Consider the following 18,410-nt stretch of genomic DNA (forward strand, 5'->3'; position numbering starts at 1 on the left):
TTGCCCTCCATCTCCTTGGAGAGCTCGTGGATGGCATCGCGGAACGGGGTGGAGAGGTGCTCGCTCAGCACCACCACGATGCGCCACAGCATGTAGTTGTGAAGGATCCTGTGACAGGGACGGGAGCGGCCCTCAGCACGTCCCAGGCACAGGGGAGGGTGGGAACTTGCGCCACGATGGGGACACCCCTGCACGGGGACACCTCTGCTCAGGGACACGGGGGGCCATGGCTGCAGGGGGCACAGGGACAGGCTGGCACCACGTCCCTCCCTGATGTGCAGTGAGTCTGGTGAGGCTCAGCAGGCCTCCAGGCACGACCAGGATGCTGTGGGGCTCACAACGGTGCCTTTTCCCATGAGCTTTCCCAGATTTCCTGTGCCCAGCCCGGCCTTCCAGCACCAGCAGGAGGGTGATGGTGGGAGGTTCCAGGCACAGCTGTCCTGTGTCCCCTGCCAGGCTGGGAAAGGTGCCAGGGGCACAGGGGGTGCCAGCCCCCCTCACCTGCTGGGTGTCACACGGATGAGGTTGGACACCTTGTGCATGTAGTCGGTGGCCAGCAGCACCACCTCCTCCTCCTCCGAGAAGTTGTCATGGAAGATGCGGTCCAGCAAGCGCTTCCACTTGAGCTGCCAGGGCAGGCACTGTCAGGGGGGCATGGGCACCCCTACTCCATGCCACCCTGGAGGGGACCCCCTCCAGGCTTTCAAGCCTCTCACCAGGCAGCAGGGAAGGGATGCTCAGGGCCACCCCCCATTGTCCTGTGGCACCCCAGTCCCCAGCACTGCTGGCAGTGGGGTGCCCTCTGTCTGCCAACCATGCTGGCTGCTGCTCCCTCTCCTGGTGTCCCCAAGGCACCATTGTGCCCCCCTCACCTTCTCGCTCTCCTCATCCTGCCCCAGGTAGAGGGTCCGTTCGGGCAGGGTCAGCCCGTCCTGGTCGATCTGGGCCAAGAGATGGGCAGTGGGTGAGCAGAGGGAGGGCCCTGTGCTGGGCCAGGCCCCCTCCCCTTCCCCGTATCGCAGAGTGGCCCTGGTGTCCCTGGAGCCCAAGGATGGCAGTGTGCTGGAGCAGCCCCAGGAATGGCCACGTCGCTGCCTCAGTTCCCCTCCTGCTAGAGGCTGCTGCAGCTGCAGCAGGCAGCAGGCAACAGGCTGGGAGTGCTGGGCAGAGAGCAGGCCCCTGCTCCATGGCCTGACTGGCACATAGGCTGCCTCACAGCCTGCCCCGTGCTGCCACCACTCTGTGTCCAGAGCAGCCCCACTGCTGTGCTGCAGCCTGCATGGCGAGCTGCATGGACAACCTCACTCCTCACACACAGCCCTGCTGTGCTGTGAGCACAGGCACAGCCTCCAAGCCAAACACACACCTGAGCACACTTGCACATACCTGCACACTCACACACACACACACAAACATGCACCCTCTCCTTCTCTCTCTGGCTCAGCTCCCCTCCACTCACTTCACCAGCCCCCCTGCACTCACACAGCCGCAGCGCTGCCCGCACAGCCACGGGCCCCTCCAGCCTTCCACGGGGTGCAGGAGCAGCACTACATCGCCCATGCCATGGCCTACGCCGCCTGCCTCGAGCCCTATGCCACAGAGCCTGGGTGCAGGGCAGCCCGCAGGGCCTCCCATGGCACACAGTCCTCCCCACAGCCCCTGCTGGCCCTCCTGGCCCTCTGCATGGCTGCCCTCACAGTGAGGGGCTGAGAGTCCCACTGTGGGCAGGACCAAGGGATGCAATAAACACAGGTTGTTTGTCTCCATCCTCCGTGCAAAGGTTCACAGTGGCCGTGACCTCCCGAGGCGCTGCCCTGTGCCTGCCTCCCCAGCTGGCTGTGCCTCCTGGCTCTCCCCTGGGACCAGCACTGGAGGCACTGGGGTGCAGGTGGTGATGAAATGAGAGTGAGGAGAGGCAATGTCCTCCCCAGCTTTGCCTGGTTGGAGCACTGTACACAAGGGTTGGTACATTCCTATCAAGGGCTGAGCAAGGAGCAGAGATTTGGTCCACATCCATGGATTTATTGCTCATGAAAGCCTGGGAAGAGAGCAGGGTGCTCGGTGCACAAGTGACCCCAGATGCTCCCCGTACCCACCGTTGCCCCAGCTCAGAGCTGCCCATGGCAGCCTGGGACAGGGCATTGCCCTGCCTGGCACCACAGCACCGTGCCCGGGGCAGCGTTTCCTGCCCGCACTGCATTTCCTCTTGTCCCTGCATCTGTCTGTGCCCCAAGCCCATCTGTGCCCAGCAGGCACAGGGCCTTGTGCCAAGGAGGTGACACGAGCCCAGGCCATGGCCTTTGCACTCAGCAGAGATGTGGTGACACACACCTCCACACACCCTGCTAGGGCTGATCCCTGTCCAAAGTCCCTCCCCCATCTGCTGGATTTACAGACAGTGCCAGCAGCGTTGGCCTGTCAGATCTCACCATGCAGCTGCTGGCATCCCTCACCCTCTGCCTCTGCGTGGGGTTCAGCACCGCTGTCATTCCAGGTGGGGACAAGGACGGGGCTGGGTGCCTGGCTGGCTGGGGTGGGTGCCCAGGGAAGCAAGGTGCCATTGTGGCTGGCCGCAAGGAGGGCCTGGGGAGGGGAGCTGGGGCTGCCCAGCTGAACAAGAATTAACGGGGCTTAGTCACCCCTGCCCTTCTCAGGGTTTTGAACCAGTATTCCCCCAGGTTTTCACTTGCTTCCGTGCTGGGGGCTGGTCTGGAGGAAGCTCCTGTATCCTCTGTCACCACTCCCTACCATGGATTTGGCTCTATCCCACTCACCAGATAACTCCCCATTGTGTCTGGTTTTGCTGTCCCCCCTTGTTCCCTGCCCCAGGACCCTGGGCCCAGGCAGTCGCTGCAAGCCTGCACGGTCTCCCCCCACCCCAAAGAGCCCCCGTACCACCTGGTCCATGAGAGAGGAGGCCCCAGCATGGGAGTGTGCAGGGAACAAGCACCCCTGAGGTCTGGGTACCCCTCAGGGGTGCCCCAGGGATGCACATGCTGTTGTGCTGGGCCTGATGGGCATTTGCACTGTCCCAGCGGAGGAGGAGAATCCATCCTTCTGGTACAGGCAGGCAGCTGCAGCCATCGATGCCTCCTTAAAACTCCAGCCCAGGATACATGAAGCAAAAAACCTCATCATTTTCCTTGGGGATGGTGAGTCCAGCTGGCACCCCAGCAAGCAGGCTGGCATGGCCAGTACTCTTCTGAGTGGGATGTGTGCAGGGCGCCTGGTCCAGAGGGTGACCGGGACCCTCTCTCTGCCCAGGATTTGGGATACCCACCATCACAGCCACCCGCATCCTCAAGGCACAGCAGCGGGGGAAGCTCGGCCCTGAGACCCCTCTTGCCCTGGATGCTTTCCCCTATGTGGCTCTGTCTAAGGTAAATTCCAGCGTGCTGGAAAAGGGGCTGTGGTGATCCTGGGCATGGGGCTGTGGGCAGCCCACAGCTGCACATATGTTGTGTATTTGTTACCTCCCCATCCCACATGTGTTCATGGGTGTGTGAATGAGTGTGGCAGAGGTTGCTGAGGGGACACGCCACTGGAGACTCCTGCCCTGAGTCCCTCTATCCTTGGCAGACCTACAATGTGGACAGACAGGTCCCTGACAGTGCGGGGACAGCCACAGCCTATCTCTGCGGGGTGAAGGGCAACTACAAGACCATAGGGGTGAGCGCGGCCGCCCGCTACGGGGAGTGCAGCACCACTTTCGGCAATGAGGTGATCTCCGTGCTGGAGCGAGCCCGCAAAGCTGGTAACGGGGGATGCAGGGCTGGGGGGCCATGTGGGGACAAGGGACGACACACCGGGGGCTTCCCGCCAGTGGGGATCCCACAGCTTGTTGGCGGGGGCCCTGTGTTGCCCTCGGTGGGGCCTGATGAGCGGGGTTTGGCAGGGAAGGCGGTGGGCATCGTGACCACGACGCGGGTGCAGCACGCATCGCCCTCGGGAACCTACGCTCACGTGGTGGACCGGAACTGGTACGCGGACGCCAGCATGCCCCAGGAGGCGCGGCAGCAGGGCTGCAAGGACATCGCCTGGCAGCTGGTCCACAACGTCGACATCAACGTGAGCGCCACACATGGGAGGAGGAGAGCGGGGACAGACCCCTCTCAGGGCACCCCCACTAATACTTCGACCACCTCATCCCCTCCAGGTGATCCTGGGTGGTGGTCGGAAATACATGACCCCCGCGGGGACGCCGGACCCTGAGTACCCCGCCGATAGCAGCCAGAACGGGATACGCGAGGATGGGAACAACCTCATCGACATGTGGCTGGAGGCACGGCCGGTGCGTGGCGCATCAGGGACGCTCCTCTGCCCACTGCCCCTGGCACAGGCCCAGGCACCCACTAACCCTCTGGGGGATCTGCCCACAGGGTGCCCGCTATGTCTGGAACAGGACAGAGATGCTGGCAGCTGCTGCCGACCCCAACGTGAATTATTTGATGGGTAACAAATGACCCCAGTGCCAGGACCCAACAGGCGCTGGCACACTCAGGCACTGATCCTGTCCCCAACACATTCCCTCACAGGTCTCTTTGAACCCGTGGACACGAAGTACAACCTGGTGCGTAACACCACCCTGGACCCCTCACTCACCGAGATGACAGAGGCAGCCATCACCGTCCTGAGCAGGAACCCCAATGGCTACTACCTCTTTGTGGAAGATAAGTTGGGGCCCATGTTCCTGGGGCCAATGAGAGGGGGCTGTAGGTTGGGGGTTGGAGGTGTACGTGCTGCTGTTGGTCCCCAGCCCACCGTGGGTGCCCATCTGCAGGTGGCAGAATCGACCATGGCCACCATGACGGTGCAGCCCATAAGGCACTGACGGAGGCGGTGGAGTTTGACTATGCCATCGAGCGGGCGGGCACCATCACAGACGAGGCTGACACCCTCACCGTCATCACCGCTGACCACTCACACGTCTTCGCCTTTGGGGGCTATACCCTGCGTGGCTCCTCCATCTTCGGTGAGGCTCTTCCCTCTCCTGGGTACTGCCAACCCTGTGGCACCCTGACTGTGGCCAGAGGGATGATATGGGTGTTCCTTGGCTGATCCTACTCCTCCATTGCCCCTTCCCCAGCTCTGGGCCAAAAGAAAACCATTGATGGGAAGAACTACACATCAATCCTCTACGGGAATGGTCCGGGATACCGAGACGGTATACGGCCCAATGTGGACCTGGAAACAGCCAGTAAGGACACAGAGACCATGGCTTGGGTGGTGGGGTGGGAGCCTTCATTGTACCCCCTCACCTCCTTCTCTCCCCTATCCAGTGCAGTTCGATTACCTGCCACAGGCGGCTGTGCCACTGGATTCAGAGACCCATGGTGGTGAGGACGTGGCCATCCTGGCCAAGGGCCCCATGGCCCACCTCTTCCACGGCGTGCAGGAGCAGACCTATGTAGCTCATGCCATGGCCTACGCCGCCTGCATCGAGCCCTACACTGACTGCCGCCAGCGGAACTCCGGCCCCGGCACCCGCGGCACCCTCCTGGCCCTGCTCCTGCCTGCCCTTCTTCTGCCCCTCTTCCACTGATCCCGTGTTCCTAGGGCACCCCACGGGGCAGACTCACCTTCCCCTCCCTCCCCACGGTGTGGCACCTGCAGGCAGCTTTCTGAAGCATCCCTGCTCTGGATGCAGCAGCCATGGGGACACCGAATACCAGGCAGAGGGGCCTTAAATAAACTCACAGTGTGACACTGGTGGGACAGGCGTGTTTGTGGAGTGGGGGTGCCTGTGCCAGGTGGGCAGGGCTGGGGGTGCTGCCCGCTGCTCCCATCCCCTGGCCATGGCCCCTGGCAGCCACCCAGCATATCCAGTGCTTTATTGACCAGAAACAGCAGCAGAAAATACAGCAGTGTCCGTGTGCCTGCACTCCCAGGCAGGCTGGCATCACCCGGCCCTGCTGCATCGCTGTGCCCACCTAGGCAGGGCTGGTGCATGGACAGGAGGGGCTGGCATGGGGAGGGCACCGTGCAGGTGAGGCTATTGGCATGGGGCAGCCCCTTGGAGACAGTAAAGTCCTCTCCCTGCCTTGGCTGATGCTGGGATGGATGTGGTAGTGCTGGGTGAAGGGTTTGGGCTGGGTGGACACAAAAGGGGGTACCGGTGTGCCTGTGCGTGCCCTTGTTCCTCCATGGGCAATGAGGATCCCTCACTGCCCAGGGCAGGTGATAGGAGGGGGATGAGCAGGAGGAAGCTGCCCAACCCCAGTGTGTCTCTCCTGCCTACATCCCTATGGCAGCTGCCTGCCTTTGGGGTGACCCCCTGTGACACCGGAGGTTGCCCCCTTTACTGAGAATAGGAAGGGAGATGGGAAGTTGGGGAGTGGGCACAAGGTGTCACTTGGGCAGGGGAGGGGATGGAGGGTCCCAGCCTGCTGGAGGGGGATCAGCCTCACCACACCGAGCATTTGTGCACTGGGTTCATGGGCGAGTTCTTGGGGCAGTGGAAGACCCGTCCAAACTCCTCAAACTGTGAGACGCTGCCCAGGACCCTGCCGAGAGAGGAGAGGACCTCAGAGCTGGGCAATCCTGCCCCCTGCACTGCTGCCTCACACCCCATTCACAGCACGTTCTCACCCCAGCAGAACGCCACCCCTGCCCCAGGGATATCACCCAAAATCTGCTGGCACCAGCACTCCAAAGGGTGCTTATCCCACTTTGCACAGCACTAATATCTGTTGGAAAGGCTGGCACCCACCATGCCCTCAGCCCCCCATTTTGGGAGCACCCAGTACCTGTAGTGCTCCGGGGCGTGCTTGTCTGTCAGCACCTGCAGGTAGATGGACTGTGATCTCCGCTTGATGCACCAGTTCTGCAGGGGACAAAGCTTCCATGGACAAACCACATGGGGCATCCTGGGTCCTGGCAACCACCAGGACACCATGGCCCTTCTGGCTGCTAGGGATTGAGGGCAGTGATGCCCTGATTGAATTTGTTATTGTAGGGTCTCCTAAAAGCCTGTGTACATGGTCTAAGTGGGTTGGGAAAGTGTGGAGTCATTTCTGTTATTGTGGGGTCTCTGGGGTCGTAAGCTGCCTGGCTGCCGAGTTTCCTAGAATTTTGGGATCAAATGTATTTGTCACTCTGGATCCTCTGGAAGTCATGTGGGACGCACTAATTTATTATTGAGAGTCCACAAGAGCAACAGCACAATGTGGGGTGCTTCTTCAGGGCTGAGCTCTGTACCCTGAGCCCAGGACCTGATGATGCAGCCGAGCCCAGCTGCTGGCAATTGGTCCTGGGTCCCACAGGGCTCTCTCCCCATCCCTTTGGGCTGCTGGCCCCACACAAGGTGAGCCTCCTGCCCCAATAGCTGTTACATGTGAGGAGAACAGGGGCTCACCTGGGCAAAGGCGATGAAGAAGAGCTGGTCGTGTGTGTATTTCATGTGGTGCAGGGGGTGCTCGGGGCCGTGCTCTCTCACCCACTTCTGGTAGGCCTGGAGAACAAGGGGTGCCCTCAGCATGGCCTGGGTACTCTCCCAAACCCACCCTGGACCCACCCCCAAGTCCCCAGCAACCAGCAATCAGGAGACCGCCCGGGTTTGGGGCATCTCCTCCCCCTCAGTAGGGATGGCATAAGCGCTGCCCGTGGCTGTGACACCCGGGGTGGGGGAACACTTACATAGTAGGCGAGTTTGAGCCCCCCCATGTCAGCGATGTTCTCCCCCAGTGTGTGTTTGCCATTCACCTGCCAAGAGAGGAGAAGTGACAGCATGAACAGAGGTGTCCCCATCCCCATGCTGGCACTGAGGCTGCAGCATATGCCCTGAGGAATTTCCAGGCTAAGGTGTGATGAATTGCTGGTCTCAGGGCTGGGCAGGGCAGAGTCAGTTCTCCTGCAGGCACCCAGCCCCAAGCCATGGGGCATCAGGGACCCCACTGTGGGGCAGCTGTGCCCTGCTGGGCATTGCCTGGCAGGAGAGGGGGTCTCACCCTCTGGTTGTAGACAGTGAAGTTGTCATAGAGGTTGACGATGCACTGCGCCTTCTTCAGGAACTTGCTGTACGACCGCTCCGTCCACCAGTGCACCAGGTTCCCATGCCGGTCGTACTGTCCCCCTGCCGAGGCAACCGCCACCTCCAGGAGTCCCAAGGGACCCAGGCATCCTGCCTGGCTGCCCCAGCCCATCCTCACATCCTCAGCCCATCCTCACATCCAGGCAGGATATAGGAGGGACACTCACCCCAGTCATCATAGCCATGGGTCAGCTCATGCCCAATGATGGTGCCAATCCCACCATAGTTCAGCGACCTGTTGGGTGGGGAACAGAGGTGAGAGGGTGGAGAGCATGGTGCTGGCAGGGATGGGGGTGACCCCATGACGTGGCAACCCCCCAGCCATCCCTCAGCCCCACACTCACTGCGGGAACTCGGGGTCGTAGAGCGTGGGCTGCAGGATGCCAGCAGGAAACACTGGGGACACAGGAGAACATTGCAGTTGGGTGTCACCCTGCCCTGTACCCACCCACAGCATCACCCAGCACCACGGGACCCTGGGCCTTGTCCCCATCCCAGATCCTCCCCGCTCCCACCCAGGGGCAGGCCAGGGACAGACAGTGCTTACCCATCTGGTTCTTGTTGGGCAGGTAGTAGGCGTTCAGGGCCTGGGGAGGCAGCAGCCACCTGCAAGGAGACAGCAGTGCTGGGCTGAACAGCACCAAGGGACATGGAAGGCCATCCCTTTGCACAGCTGGGGAACAGGGCGGCACTCCTGGCATCCCTGTGCCCTTCTGCCTACAGCCTGTGGGCTGCATGGGGACAGGGGACACTGGCACCATGCTGGGCCCCTCCATGTCCCCCCAGGACAAGGGGATACCCACGCGGACTTATCCACCTCCTGCCGGATCTTCTTCACCGAGAGCCTGATGCCGAAGGCGATGCTGTTGAGGATGTTCTTGAAGTAGGTCTTCTCATCCACCTCAAACTGGGGGGACACAGCCACATCAGGGGAGATGCCAGCCCCAAGAGTGTGGAGGGCAGGCCTGTGGCGTCCTCCCACCCCTGTGAGCCTTGGTGACTGTGTGGATGTGTCACAAGTGTGTTCTCATGTCCCATGCTGGGTGCCCACAGGGGCAGCTGCTTCTCTGTCAGCTCCGTGAGGCCTCTGGGCCACACCAGCATCCTCAGCCCCATCCCAGGATGGGGCTGAGCCCTGGGAGCTGCAATGTGGGGAAGGAGACACCATCCCAGACCCCAGGGACTGTATGGCACTGCCAGCGTGGGGCACCCTCCCAGCAGTGAGCACCAGGAGGGGGCTTGACTGGAGGTGGCTTCTCCAGAGAGCCTGATGCAGATGTGGGGACCATCTTCCCCCACCATGGGCCCATGTCCTCACATGCTCCTGGGTTATCCCTTGCCTCATATTCCTTGTCGATGGCTTCTGGCTTCAGGAGGAAATCGGGGTACCCAATCATCACCATCATATACCGGAGCTGTGGGCAAAATCAGTGGTGGGTTCAGGTCCCTAACCCATGTGCCTCTGCACTGGTGATGGGGCCAAAGACATGAGTGCATGCTAGGGGCCCCTACCTTGGCCCTGGCTGCTCTCCGTGTCTCCTCGTCCATCCAGTCCAGCTCATCCAGCCGCTGGTCAAGGATGTATTTGATGTCCTCCACCAGCTGCTGCACCTATGGTGGGACACCATGGTGCTGGCACGGCATCCCCACCACCCACCACCGGTCAGACAGCCATTGGTGGGGGCAGTAGGCCCTTTGGCAAGGTGATGGGAGATCGTGGTGACTTCCTGCCCATAAGCAGCATCACCTACCTTAGCTTTGCTGGCAGAAGAGAAGTGCTCCTCAACAAAGAGAGCTCCCAGGGCCATTCCAAAGTGCTTGTTGGCCTGGCTCAGGCAGATCTTTCCCGGCTCCAGCTGCTTCTCATTGCCCTCCATCTCCTTGGAGAGCTCGTGGATGGCATCGCGGAACGGGGTGGAGAGGTGCTCGCTCAGCACCACCACGATGCGCCACAGCATGTAGTTGTGAAGGATCCTGTGACAGGGACGGGAGCGGCCCTCAGCACGTCCCAGGCACAGGGGAGGGTGGGAACTTGCGCCACGATGGGGACACCCCTGCACGGGGACACCTCTGCTCGGGGACACGGGGGGCCATGGCTGCAGGGGGCACAGGGACAGGCTGGCACCACGTCCCTCCCTGATGTGCAGTGAGTCTGGTGAGGCTCAGCAGGCCTCCAGGCACGACCAGGATGCTGTGGGGCTCACAACGGTGCCTTTTCCCACGAGCTTTCCCAGATTTCCTGTGCCCAGCCCGGCCTTCCAGCACCAGCAGGAGGGTGATGGTGGGAGGTTCCAGGCACAGCTGTCCTGTGTCCCCTGCCAGGTTGGGAAAGGTGCCAGGGGCACAGGGGGTGCCAGCCCCCCTCACCTGCTGGGTGTCACACGGATGAGGTTGGACACCTTGTGCATGTAGTCGGTGGCCAGCAGCACCACCTCCTCCTCCTCCGAGAAGTTGTCATGGAAGATGCGGTCCAGCAAGCGCTTCCACTTGAGCTGCCAGGGCAGGCACTGTCAGGGGGGCATGGGCACCCCTACTCCATGCCACCCTGGAGGGGACCCCCTCCAGGCTTTCCAGCCTCCCACCAGAGGAGTGCATTATCCTCAAGTGGATTTAACTGGGACAGGTGGTGGGCATTGAGGGCATGGAGCAGGGAGACAGGGACAAGTGTGGGGCACAGGGAGGTGCAGGACAGGCTGACAGGCTGGCAGCAGGGGTGCTCACCGTGGGAGTGATGTTCTGCAGCTCAGCCAGGGTCACTTTGTGGTACATGCTGCCAACATCCCTGCGCACGTCGTCATACTCGGACACTGTGATCTGCACAGGGTGGGCATGGCTGTCACCATCCCACTGCCCGCCTTGAGGGTGACACAGGGATAGTACACTGGGATGGGGCACATGACTGGGCAACAGGGCATCTCTAATGTGGGTAATGACCCACATCCTTCCCACTCCCTGCCTCAGGGACTCTCTGCTGCCAGTGGGACCCTGAGGGCTGGTCAGAAGGTCCCAAGGAATTGGGTTATCTGAGAAATGGGCACACATGTCCCTCGAAGGTGCAGACTAAGGTCCCCAAGACCTGTACATGGATTCTACAAGGGCCCAGAGTGGCCTCACATGGAGTAGATGCAGGGCTGGAGTGGTTGCCCCAAGGGCTGGGACTGGGGGTTCTCAGGATGGGGGACTGTGTGCCTGAGGCTCTGCCATGAGGCTCTCAAGAGGATGAAATCCCCAAGTTCTAGGTCTGAATGTCCCCAAGGGCTGGGAGTGAAAGGCCCCATGGAGAGATGGGGATGAGTTTGCTCAGAAGCAGATATGGATGTCCCCAAAAATCTGTGACTGGGATGTCCAAGGGCTGGACAAGGGCACCCCAAGGTTCATGGCATGTATCCCTCTCACATTGGCGAGGTGCTGCTCCAGCTGCAGGATCTCCTGGGCTTTCTGCTCCACGTTCTCAGCCCCCAGGAGGGTGAGCAGTCGCTCCATGAACACTCGGTATGCGGCCAGGATCTGTTCAGAGGGAAGGGATGCTCAGGGCCACCCCCCATTGTCCTTTGGCACCCCAGTCCCCAGCACTGCTGGCAGTGGGGTGCCCTCTGTCTGCCAACCATGCTGGCTGCTGCTCCCTCTCCTAGCGTCCCCAAGGCACCGTTGTGCCCCCCTCACCTTCTCGCTCTCCTCATCCTGCCCCAGGTAGAGGGTCCGTTCGGGCAGGGTCAGCCCGTCCTGGTCGATCTGGGCCAAGAGATGGGCAGTGGGTGAGCAGAGGGAGGGCCCTGTGCTGGGCCAGGCCCCCTCCCCTTCCCCGTATCGCAGAGTGGCCCTGGTGTCCCTGGAGCCCAAGGATGGCAGTGTGCTGGAGCAGCCCCAGGAATGGCCACGTCGCTGCCTCAGTTCCCCTCCTGCTAGAGGCTGCTGCAGCTGCAACAGGCAACAGGCTGGGAGTGCTGGGCAGAGAGCAGGCCCCTGCTCCATGGCCTGACTGGCACATAGGCTGCCTCACAGCCTGCCCCGTGCTGCCACCACTCTGTGCCCAGAGCAGCCCCACTGCTGTGCTGCAGCCTGCATGGCGAGCTGCATGGACAACCTCACTCTTCACACACAGCCCTGCTGTGCTGTAAGCACAGGCACAGCCTCCAAGCCAAACACACACCTGAGCACACTTGCACATACCTGCACAGTCACACACACACACACAAACATGCACCCTCTCCTTCTCTCTCTGGCTCAGCTCCCCTCCACTCACTTCACCTGCCCCCCTGCACTCACACAGCCGCAGCACAGCCACGGGCCCCTCCAGCCTTCCTCCCCATTTCCCTCATACCCCCCTGCTCCCTTTTCTTTCCCGGAGAGGTGCTGAAACCTGCACCCCTCACACACACCCCAGCCCCTCATACACCCTGTCCACTCAGACCCATCGCACACCCACCCCCAATCACCTCCCCCCCGATACCCCAAGCCCTGACCCTTAGCCCCGGCTGTCACACCCATCTTCCCCCCGACGCCCACGGCGTCCCACCCCGCGCACTCCCGGTCCCGCTCAGCCCGCCCATCCTTTCCCTGGGACCGACGCTCCCTCTAGTGTTACACACGCGCGGCCCGGAGCCGGAGCGAGCCGCCCGGCCCCGCACACCCACTCACACCATATCCCACAGCCCCACCACCTCACAGGGAACGGGGCCGCTGGACTCCACCGCTGCGTCCCCGCACTGCCCTCGCCATCACCACCACCTCGTCGCCACCATGCGCACCCGTGCCCACCCTTTCCCTGCTATGCCCACCTCCGTGCCCATGAGCGAGCCCACCACGGCGTGCCCGCTGTGCCATTGCTGTGCTCCCTCCATGCCCACCGCTGCACCCCCGCACCCACCAAGAGACTCGGCCAGCCAGATAAAGGCCACCTGTACTCTGGTGGCACCTCAGGGAGAGTTACGTGGTCTGGCAGGGGTGGGAAAGACTCGGAAAGACTCAGAAAACCATGGGAAAATGCCCTGGCACAGTACTGGAGGCTTGGTGGGGATCTCCCTGCCTCTGCCTGGGGCTTGCCCCCCGTGTACAGGTGGCAGCCACAATGCCAAGGTGAGGGGCTAGGCTGCCAGCACTCTGGAGACCCTGGTGCCAGCTGGGCTGTCCTCAGCACCCAGGCAGGTGGCACTGCCTCACTCGGCGCATCCCTCTGCCCGTGTCCCCAGCCCTGTCCTGGAAATGCCACCCTCAGCCCAGGGTAGCCTGACACAGGGGCCCCATGCTGGAAAGACAGGAGGGTCCCCAGGGACAGAAGGGGTCCCCACCCCAGCCATCTGCTATAGCCAAGCCCAGACAGTGCACAGGCACTCGGTGCCTCTGCAGCAAGGACAGTGACATCAGGCAGGTGTCAGTGGCACTGCTGGGCGGCTGGAGCAGGGGGCAGCCAAAGGGGCACGGTGCCCTCACCCGGATGACGTAGCGGGAAGTGTTCCTCTCGTCCAGGCTGACGGTGAGGGAGAAGAGCACGGCAGCACTGTAGACGCCCTGTGTCTTGTAGAGCAGCTCGTTGATGTCCCTGCGGTCCGGAGGGGCATCCCAGCCACCGCACTCCCCAATGACCTCCAGCATGGGCCGGGGGCCGAGCCGATCGATCTCAGCCCGGTCCAGGCACGAGCGGAAAAACTCCTTGACCTTCCTCTCTGCCGAGGCGCGGGCTCGGCGCCGCACGGGGCGGCTCAGCAGCGCCCGCAGCTTGGCCTCATTCTGCTCGGCGATGGCCCCGATGGTGCCGTACACCAGCTTGTCCTCAGGGATGCCGTGCCGCCGGAGCCAGCCGCCACAGGCGAAGGAGTAGAAGTCCTGGCAAGGGTCTATGGTAGCATCCATGTTGGCACTTAAGAAGCGGGATGCCCGCAGGAAGGCCTTCTTCTCCTGGCACCCTTCCAGGCAGTAGCTGTCCCCTTCGGTCGCCAGGTACTTGAGGACCAACATGCACGTCAGGATGACGCAGAGCCCCGCAGCAAAGACCAGCCCCGAGAGCAGACAGACCTCCCGGCGGCTCCAGCGAGGCAGCCCCCCACGGCGCTTCTTGGCCCCTGCGCCCAGCTGGAGGGCGAAGCCGTTGGGCAACGTCCCGCTCTGGTACTTGCTCACGTACTTCACCTCCTGAAACTCATCATAGTGCGCGGTCAACGAGTAGGTCTTCTCCATGGCCGAGGATGGGGCTCCCCACCAGCAGCACTGGTGCAGGGGGCTCAGGGCAGGTGGAGGGCAGGCTCAGGCAGCCCACAGTTCATGCCGGAGCCGTGCCTGCCAGGGGAAGTGGTGGTGTCCGGGTGAGTAAGGAAGCTCCTGGAAAAGGCAGACAAGATGGATAAGGGGGGGGTTGGGAGGAGCAAGGGCGGGGGGGGGTTGCTTCTTGTCGTCATTGCTGTCTGTATATCCATCCCCACGCGTGCCCTTCTGCTGGCACTGAGATTGTCCATAGTGCCAGGAGCTTGGTGGCACTTCTACCCCATGGCTGTCCCCTCTGCCAGTTCCTTCCAGGCACCATCCAGGACAACTGCATGATGGCACACTTCAGTCTCTGGCACAGCTAATCTCACACCCCCCACACCCACACAGCGCTCCAGCCAGAGCACCCATGCCGGGTGAACGTCCAAGGTGTTCCAGTGAACCCAAACAGCACCATGAGAACCCTTCCCAACAAGGGGGAGCAGAAGGCTGCCAATCTCTCTGGGTGGGGTATGGGTGGGGTGAGCAGCTTGGGGAAGAGGGGCTTTGGGGAGATTTGTGAGGAGAGCCATGGGCTGGGTCAGGTTGTGTGGCCCCACGCTGGGTTGCACGGGTGGTGCTGTGCCGTGGTGGGCAGTGTTGCATTGTGCTGTGTGGGGTGGTGCTGCACTGTGTTGCATTGCATTGTGTCAAATTGTGGCACGGTGCGTGATGTGTGAACAAAGTTAATTCCAGTCTGGGGGGAACCCTGCACCCCGTGGACACATTACAGCATTCCCCCGCAATCACCACCACCATCCACCCAACCCCTCTCCACTGGCTGGTGCACGACAGGCAGGGGTGTCTGTCAGAGTGACACGCTGGGGAGGAGGGGGTCTGCCCACGGGAAGGGAGGGTGGGGACATAGATGGGTGGGGGGGTCTTCAAAGGGACACCCTGCTTCTTGCTTGGTGAAGAATGGTATCCGGATTTGCGGGGGGGGGGGGACGGGTTGGGGACAAAAAGCTGCTCGGGAGGTGGCCAGCATCCCCACAGCAGGGCTCCCCCGTGCCCCGTTCCTTCCACAACTTGGGCGAAGTTGTGCCCCGGCGCAACAGCCCGGCAGTGCCCGTGCCAGGGAGCTGCTGCCGTCGGAAAGTTAGCGGGGATGGCAGGCGGCACGGCAAAGCGTGGGGGGGGAAGGGGGGGGGGGGGCAGGGGGCTGCCCAGGAAGCTCGAAGGATGCTGCTCAGTACGCTCCCCGAGATCCTCAGGGGATGCTCGGGGTTCCCGGGGGATGCTGCCCGCGATGCTCGGAGGATGCCGCCTGCCCAGTATGTTCGGGAAGGTGCTTGCCGGGATGGCAGGGAAATGCTCGGGAAGTGCTAGGGAGATGCCGAACCGGGATGATGCCTTTGGTGCTCGTGGCCATGCTCGAGTGTTGCTCGAGGGATGCTCGGGAAGTGCTCCCCGGGATGATGCCCGGGATATTCGGGGGATTCTCGGGGAGAGCTCACCGGCAAGCACGGGGACTGCTCCCCGGGCTGCTCGCGGGGTGCTCACCGAGGTACTCGAGGGATGCTGGGGCGATGATCTCCGTTCTGCTGCCGGGGAAGTACGCGGGTGCTCGGGGGTCGCTCGTGGTTTGCTCACCGAGATACTTGGAGGATGCTCCCGGGATGCTGTGGCGACGCTGCCGGGATGCTCGGGGACGCTGTCCGGGATGCACGGGGGGCCGTGGGGATGCTCACCGGCTCTCTCAGGGGGTGTCAGGAGGCTGCCGGGGGCTGGCCGACCCCGCGCCACCCGTCCGGCTGCGCGCCCCGCGCTCCGCTCCGCGCCCCGCGCCGCGCCGCGGCTGGCGGAGCGGCGGGGCCGGAGGGAGGCGGCGGGGCGGGGAGGGGGTGGTGTCTCCAGCCCGGCTCTCCCGCAGGCCAGGCTCCATTAACGAGATTATTATGCAAAAGAAGCAGCCCTGTGCCACCCGCCAGCCTTACCTCATCCTCGCCGGCGGGGAGGTACGGCAGGGGTGTCACTGGGCCCCTTTACCCCGGGGGGGTCTGGCACAGGGCTGGCAGTGCCAGTCCGCCTGGCACTCTCCCTGCGGGGACCCTGCCGCCACCCCCCGGCAGCCGGAGACCCAGGAGGGGCACGGGTGGGCACGGCCGACGGCCTGTGCCAGGAGCATCCCGGCGCCGCGGCACCCGCTCCCTGCCCGGCACCCTGGGGGAACCGGCCCGGCCCGGCCCGGTCCCGTTCTGCCGGAGGGGGTGCAAGGGGACAGACTGTGGGTGGGCAGGAGACAGAGCCTGAAAGGCTCCGGGTGAGACGGTGGGCACGGGGGTGGCAGGGGTGGCACGAGGAGGAAGCCGTGCATTCGAACACACACGCAAAGGTCCGGGAATATTAAACTGCATTGCAGATAAATCCCCAACATAAATATCGTGAGCTGCTCTGCCACGGGGGGGCCCAGCAAGGAGATTTATAGCCCAGCAATTCCCACGATGGCCCCCTGCAGTGCCTGGGTACTCCGGCCCCCCGCAGCCATCCTGCCTGTTGTGCTCAGGGGTGTCCTGCTACCCTCACCCTCCCGTGCCAGCACATCCCTGGGTGCTCAGAGAGGGCTCTGGGTCTCCTGGGTGCTGGGGAGGGACAGCACATACTGGGTGCTGTGCTGTGGCATGGGGCCCTACTTGTCATGGCACAGGTGGCTCAGTGTTGTGGGACCTGCTGTCTTGTCCTGTGGGTACTGTGGGCTGGCCCCAGGCACAGCTTTCAGTGCCTGGGGCTGCTGAGGCTGCTCTTTCTGTGCTGGGGTGCTGGGCATGGCACGGGCATGGTGCCTTCTGCAGCAGCCAGACCCAGCACCACCTGCACAGGCAGTGACACACATGTACATCACGTGTACACCCACACACAATGACATGCACCAGCACAGACACACACTCTGTGACTTCACACACATTCTCACACTCAAGCACTCACTGCCATCCACACGTACCCTGGCACACTAAACACAAGCTCAGGTGTTGCAGCTCAGCTTTCATGGGGCACACACCAAGGCAGAGAGACTCATGAATTCCACGAGAGAGACACCTCAGGCTCGGGCATCCTAAGCAGCCAGGTGTCACCAACGCCAGTGGGATGCAAGGGCACCCAGTCAGGCTGCTTCATGGATGGGCACAGGGAATCCAGCCTGCTGCTCATGAGGGTGCTGGCTGGAAGAGAGGGGCATAGGATTCCCCATGCCTGCACTTACCCAGCCCTGAGACACACTTGGTACCTTGGTTGGAGCATGATGGATGCACATGGGGGGTGGGGAGGGCCTGGTGTTATTAACAGCCCTGGGTATTGCTCCAACAGGGCTGTAAAAATTAAAGGCGTGTGGATATAAAATAATGGATAAATCTGAGCTGGCCGCAGAGCTCTGCGGTGTCCCACAGGTGCTGGCATCTCAAAAAGCCAGGGTACAGCAGGTGTGGGATGGGTACCTGTGGGCAAATATGGGGCATCAGGCAGTGCCTGCACCCTCTTCCAAATGCTGACTTTCCCAAAAAAGGTCCGCTGAGTGCCCGAGAGGTATCCAGGCAGTGCCAACCTGTGGAACCGGTACTGCAAGGCAAGCAGCTGCTACCGGAGCTGGAATGGAAGAAAAGAACTTACCCCTTTGCAGGCTGGGCTGGGGGACAGGGTACCTGCCTCTGGATGCCCAAACGCTGCCCAGCCCACACACACCCAACAGCAGGATCCGTGCCACAGGGCCAACACACCCAGAGATCACCAGGTGGGTGTGGGCATCCCGTGGCCCGGCGCTCATCATCACCCAGCCCGCCAGCCCCACTCCGCCCTGCCCATCCCGCGGGCCACCCCGCCGGCATCCTCATTTTCCCCAAGATTAGCCGCGGCGCGGGAGCCTCCGCGCATCGCCAGCAGGTGACAAATAAGATTTTTCCACTCTCCCGAGCACCCGGCATGGGTCTGTCATTGAAAATGCAAAGCAGCGCGGTGCCAACCTCCGCCATCCGCTCTCACCTCTGTCAGCCCCTCAGCGCTGAGCACCCAGCCAGATGAACGCCCCACCATCACCTCTAGACCCCCGCTCCGCCCGCTGTGCTCCCTCGGCAGTGCTGGGGTGCAGGGCATGGTGCCTTCACGCCCAATAAAATAGAGCAGCTTCCCGGGGCTTTCTTAGAGACTAGTTTTG

At 62.4% G+C, this 18,410-nt stretch overlaps 2 protein-coding genes across 3 annotated transcripts; one reads left to right on the forward strand and one right to left on the reverse strand.

Annotated features, from left to right (window-relative positions):
* Positions 1 to 1,563: 1,563 nt before the first annotated feature.
* On the forward strand, positions 1,564 to 5,542 carry LOC311157535 (intestinal-type alkaline phosphatase-like; the record flags this gene model as incomplete). The annotated part of the gene is made up of 13 exons (XM_084212273.1): positions 1,564 to 1,698; positions 2,108 to 2,252; positions 2,396 to 2,533; positions 3,036 to 3,152; positions 3,265 to 3,380; positions 3,580 to 3,754; positions 3,896 to 4,068; positions 4,157 to 4,291; positions 4,380 to 4,452; positions 4,536 to 4,670; positions 4,781 to 4,972; positions 5,087 to 5,197; positions 5,280 to 5,542. The coding sequence occupies 13 exons, from the start codon at positions 1,564 to 1,566 to the stop codon at positions 5,540 to 5,542; spliced, it is 1,908 nt and encodes a 635-aa protein (XP_084068399.1).
* Positions 5,543 to 6,403: 861 nt separating this feature from the next.
* ECEL1 (endothelin converting enzyme like 1) lies at positions 6,404 to 14,203 on the reverse strand (the record flags this gene model as incomplete). Of its 2 annotated transcripts, none has more annotated exons than XM_084212172.1 (17): positions 6,404 to 6,503; positions 6,747 to 6,823; positions 7,355 to 7,450; positions 7,636 to 7,701; positions 7,947 to 8,071; positions 8,197 to 8,264; positions 8,374 to 8,425; positions 8,577 to 8,635; positions 8,839 to 8,936; positions 9,370 to 9,444; positions 9,542 to 9,640; positions 9,781 to 10,003; positions 10,397 to 10,521; positions 10,751 to 10,843; positions 11,426 to 11,536; positions 11,693 to 11,761; positions 13,460 to 14,203. In XM_084212172.1, 17 exons carry the CDS (start codon positions 14,201 to 14,203, stop codon positions 6,404 to 6,406), a joined length of 2,280 nt encoding a protein of 759 aa, XP_084068298.1. The 2 variants fall into 2 exon arrangements, with proteins under 2 accessions (XP_084068298.1, XP_084068297.1); XM_084212171.1 differs by having other exon boundaries at positions 8,833 to 8,936.
* Positions 14,204 to 18,410: the final 4,207 nt, after the last annotated feature.

The sequence above is a fragment of the Fringilla coelebs genome, assembly GCF_963513975.1.
Source record: "Fringilla coelebs genome assembly, chromosome: 10".
In the NCBI taxonomy this organism is placed as follows: Eukaryota; Metazoa; Chordata; class Aves; order Passeriformes; family Fringillidae; genus Fringilla; species Fringilla coelebs.